This window comes from Humulus lupulus, unplaced genomic scaffold, assembly GCF_963169125.1.
Source record: "Humulus lupulus unplaced genomic scaffold, drHumLupu1.1 SCAFFOLD_27, whole genome shotgun sequence".
Taxonomy (NCBI): domain Eukaryota; kingdom Viridiplantae; phylum Streptophyta; class Magnoliopsida; order Rosales; family Cannabaceae; genus Humulus; species Humulus lupulus.
This window is the reverse complement of record NW_026908703.1, coordinates 50,279-53,361: the sequence shown is the minus strand read 5'-3', so window position 1 is coordinate 53,361 and position 3,083 is coordinate 50,279. Positions and strand designations below refer to the sequence as shown.

At 29.0% G+C, this 3,083-nt stretch overlaps 1 protein-coding gene across 1 annotated transcript; it reads right to left on the bottom strand.

Annotated features, from left to right (window-relative positions):
* On the bottom strand, positions 1-2,290 carry LOC133810895 (probable caffeine synthase MTL2). The gene is made up of 4 exons (XM_062246096.1): positions 2,130-2,290; positions 1,675-1,963; positions 798-1,058; positions 1-563 (listed from the first exon to the last, which is right to left on the bottom strand). Exons 1-4 carry the CDS (start codon positions 2,258-2,260, stop codon positions 174-176), a joined length of 1,071 nt encoding a protein of 356 aa, XP_062102080.1. The 5' UTR covers positions 2,261-2,290; the 3' UTR covers positions 1-173.
* Positions 2,291-3,083: the final 793 nt, after the last annotated feature.

The window sequence follows — 3,083 nt, the reverse complement described above, 5'->3', positions numbered from 1 at the left end:
TGCAAAATATATACATGATCATCCATTATAAAATAACACATTAAATTTTAAAATGATTATAAAATAAGAACTCCTAAAGTTGTCACAATTTTCCCAATTCGCAAACAAAGAACCAAAAAACTAATTAAAAATCATATCACATATGATAGATTCGAGGATATCTTCAACCATGGTTATTTCTTTGTCAAAGATATACCAAAGTATATGTGAGGCCAATTTTCATTTGCAGTAAATTCAATGATCTTTTGGGTGAATCTCTCGAACAAATCATCCATCACACTTTTTCCAAAATGTTTAATCATAATAGGCTCCAAAACTGCTCTCATATAATTGGAAACATACGTCCCTCTATTAAGTTTGTCAACCTCATCATCATCATTGATGTTGGTATTATTTGTTTTTGCTTCTGCTTCACTAAAACCAGTGTCCCAAGCAAGTTCATAAGCTTCAAGCTTTCGCAACCAGAAAGATCCTTCTTCTTCAATCATATTTCTAACTTCCATCACGGTTGGACAATATATTGGTACGTTGAAATTGCCCACACTTTTCTCTTCAATTATGCCCTAAAATAATAATATATTAATTTTAATTACCTGTGCCATAAATATTTTTAAAAAAAAAATTAATTTTAACTATAACATCTAATTATATTTTAGTCACTGTAAAATCTTGTATCGACATTATATTGAAGTATTTTCTATGTGTGTACATAATAGACACAAATTAATACTAGTGTGTAACAATAAACTCCTTAGCAATTTCTGTAAAATAAATCAATGAAACATAATTAATTGTACCTCGAAGACCATGTCACTTAACACCCTTCCAACTATCTCCAAAATATGTTTAGGATCATTACTTATAACACTGCCCATAATTGTTAGTACCATACAACCACCAACGACCATTTCTTCTGAACGACATCTTAAAAAGATTGTGAAGTCTTCTTGGAATTGGCTCAAGTATGCTTTCACTAACACACCAGGGCTTGTCTTTGTAATATAAATATTATCTTTGTTGTGTGCTTCTCCTGTTTCACTAACCAAACCATTTGGTACCTTAAAAAAAAATACAATTAATGAGTCACATATTGTCTAAAAAAATAATTATGTTTAATCAATGTAATTTAAACAAATTACTTGAAAGTTGAAAAAATTAATTGGTTAACCAAACCATTATGGTTATTGTTTAAAGATCATGTCAAACCGATCATACATTTTACCTAATTCTAAAGCACTCTTTTTTTAATATACATTTGATTAATCATAAAATTTTGATTGTGACAAATAACCAATATAAAAAAATTCGCAATATAATCAAAACATGTCCTCACTAAATATTAAAATTAATTTTGAAAAAATTGGTATTTCCTAATTACTAGAAAATTTTATACTAATTTTGTTGCAATACATAAGGAGTATTTTGTTATTAACCTTTAACACAACAGTGTGTAATTAGAGATATTGTAGCAAACAAATAATAAAGGTGAAACATTATCATATTAATCTTTAATTATCTTGATATATATATTGCATTTTTTTTAAAAAAAATATTTATATATACGCTTTTGTACATAAATTCAGACATATAAAAATTTAACCTAATTTTTATTTATTCTAAGACAACCAATCAGAGATATATAGTTTTTGCAAGTTTTGTATACGTACTAGCTACCTTTGACAACCAATGCAAACTGTTAGAAGAGTGAATGGTGTGCATGGAGTTATTAGGAAAAAGCCTTCCATGAAAGCTCCCCGGCATAGCCATGACAAAGCATAAGGGTTTAAACTTGTCACCATTTTTATTCTTCAGCCTCTCATAAAAGCTCGAAAGCAATTGAAAGAGGGTATTGAAATCGTTTCCAGGAAGATCATTGAGAAATACTTGGAATGTCAATGGCTTCTTTTTATTCATCTCATCATCCAAGAATTGGGATGATGACATTATTGCATCCAAAATGTAAGATGTAACGGTCAGGGCAGTTGCCCGGAAGAGCAACCCAATTCACCTATTCTCATACACTCTGGCAAGATATTACTATAAACCTCTAAGGCAGTCTCTTCCACTGTGCTTTTTACTTTCGAAATCACAACCTTCTGCAATATATAATAACATAAACTAACATATACTATAATTGTAAAATAATACACATGACATTATTATATGTGTGTGTATCTGCACATACTTGAAGTGAGGAGTTATTTGAATAGCTAGCTTTGCCGACACCACCTTTCATGTGGGGAACTTGCTCTACTTCCATTTTTGGTATTGTTTGGATACAAGCTAATTTTCTTTTTAATGGATCAGAACACGTTGAGATGTGAGAATGAAAACTATTTATAATAAAGCATTTGGCTAAGAACTTGAGGCATGTCCACATAAGTAACTTTTCTTTTTTGTTTGTTTGTTTTTTAAACTGTTATATGGAGCTAGCGGTTGATTACTTTAATTACAAATTATTTGAACCATAATATTTTTTATTTTTTTATTTATTCTGTTTTACATTTTTCTCAAAAAACAAAAAATAGTTTTAACATTGTTAAGTTATTTGGAATTGCCGCATGAAACAATAATAAAATAAAAGTAAATAAAAGAAATATTCATTAAATATAAAAATATAATTTTAAAAAAAAATATGTATAGAAATTTTATATAATAATTATAAACATAGTAATCTTGTGGATGTAGTTGTTTCGTGATGGTGTTATACCGTGTTTCCGATAACAAGAGAATTTGGTTCGGATAATAAGTTTGGAGGCATCTCAATAAGCTCAGATTTAAATAATATTATTAATAATAATGTAACCGTAATTATGAAGTGTCATACCATTTCTGCTCGAAGCAAGGTAGTCGGCTCAGTGATCTAAATGACATATTCCAGCTTGAAGAGTATTACGGTTAGCTCAAAAGCGTGTTTAAGAAGCGTCAGAAAACAGTATTCAAGTAAATCATTCCTATATTCAAGGGATTAGTTTAGAAATTATGTTGTTGACTGATTTATTTGTAATTCAAATTCAAATAAAGATATTTGTATAACTTCTTCTTTGGATCGTGGGGAAGAGTATCTGTAACCAGGTCAATAA

Excerpts from the sequence above, each read along its gene's own strand:
- LOC133810895 (XM_062246096.1), bottom strand. The coding sequence starts at position 2,260 with ATGGAAGTAGAGCAAGTTCCCCACATGAAAGGTGGTGTCGGCAAAGCT. Across the intron at positions 1,059-1,674 it reads GTTTGCATTGGTTGTCAAAG|GTACCAAATGGTTTGGTTAG; the intron begins GTAGCTAGTACG and ends TTTTTTTTTAAG. Across the intron at positions 564-797 it reads TAAGTGACATGGTCTTCGAG|GGCATAATTGAAGAGAAAAG; the intron begins GTACAATTAATT and ends TTATTATTTTAG.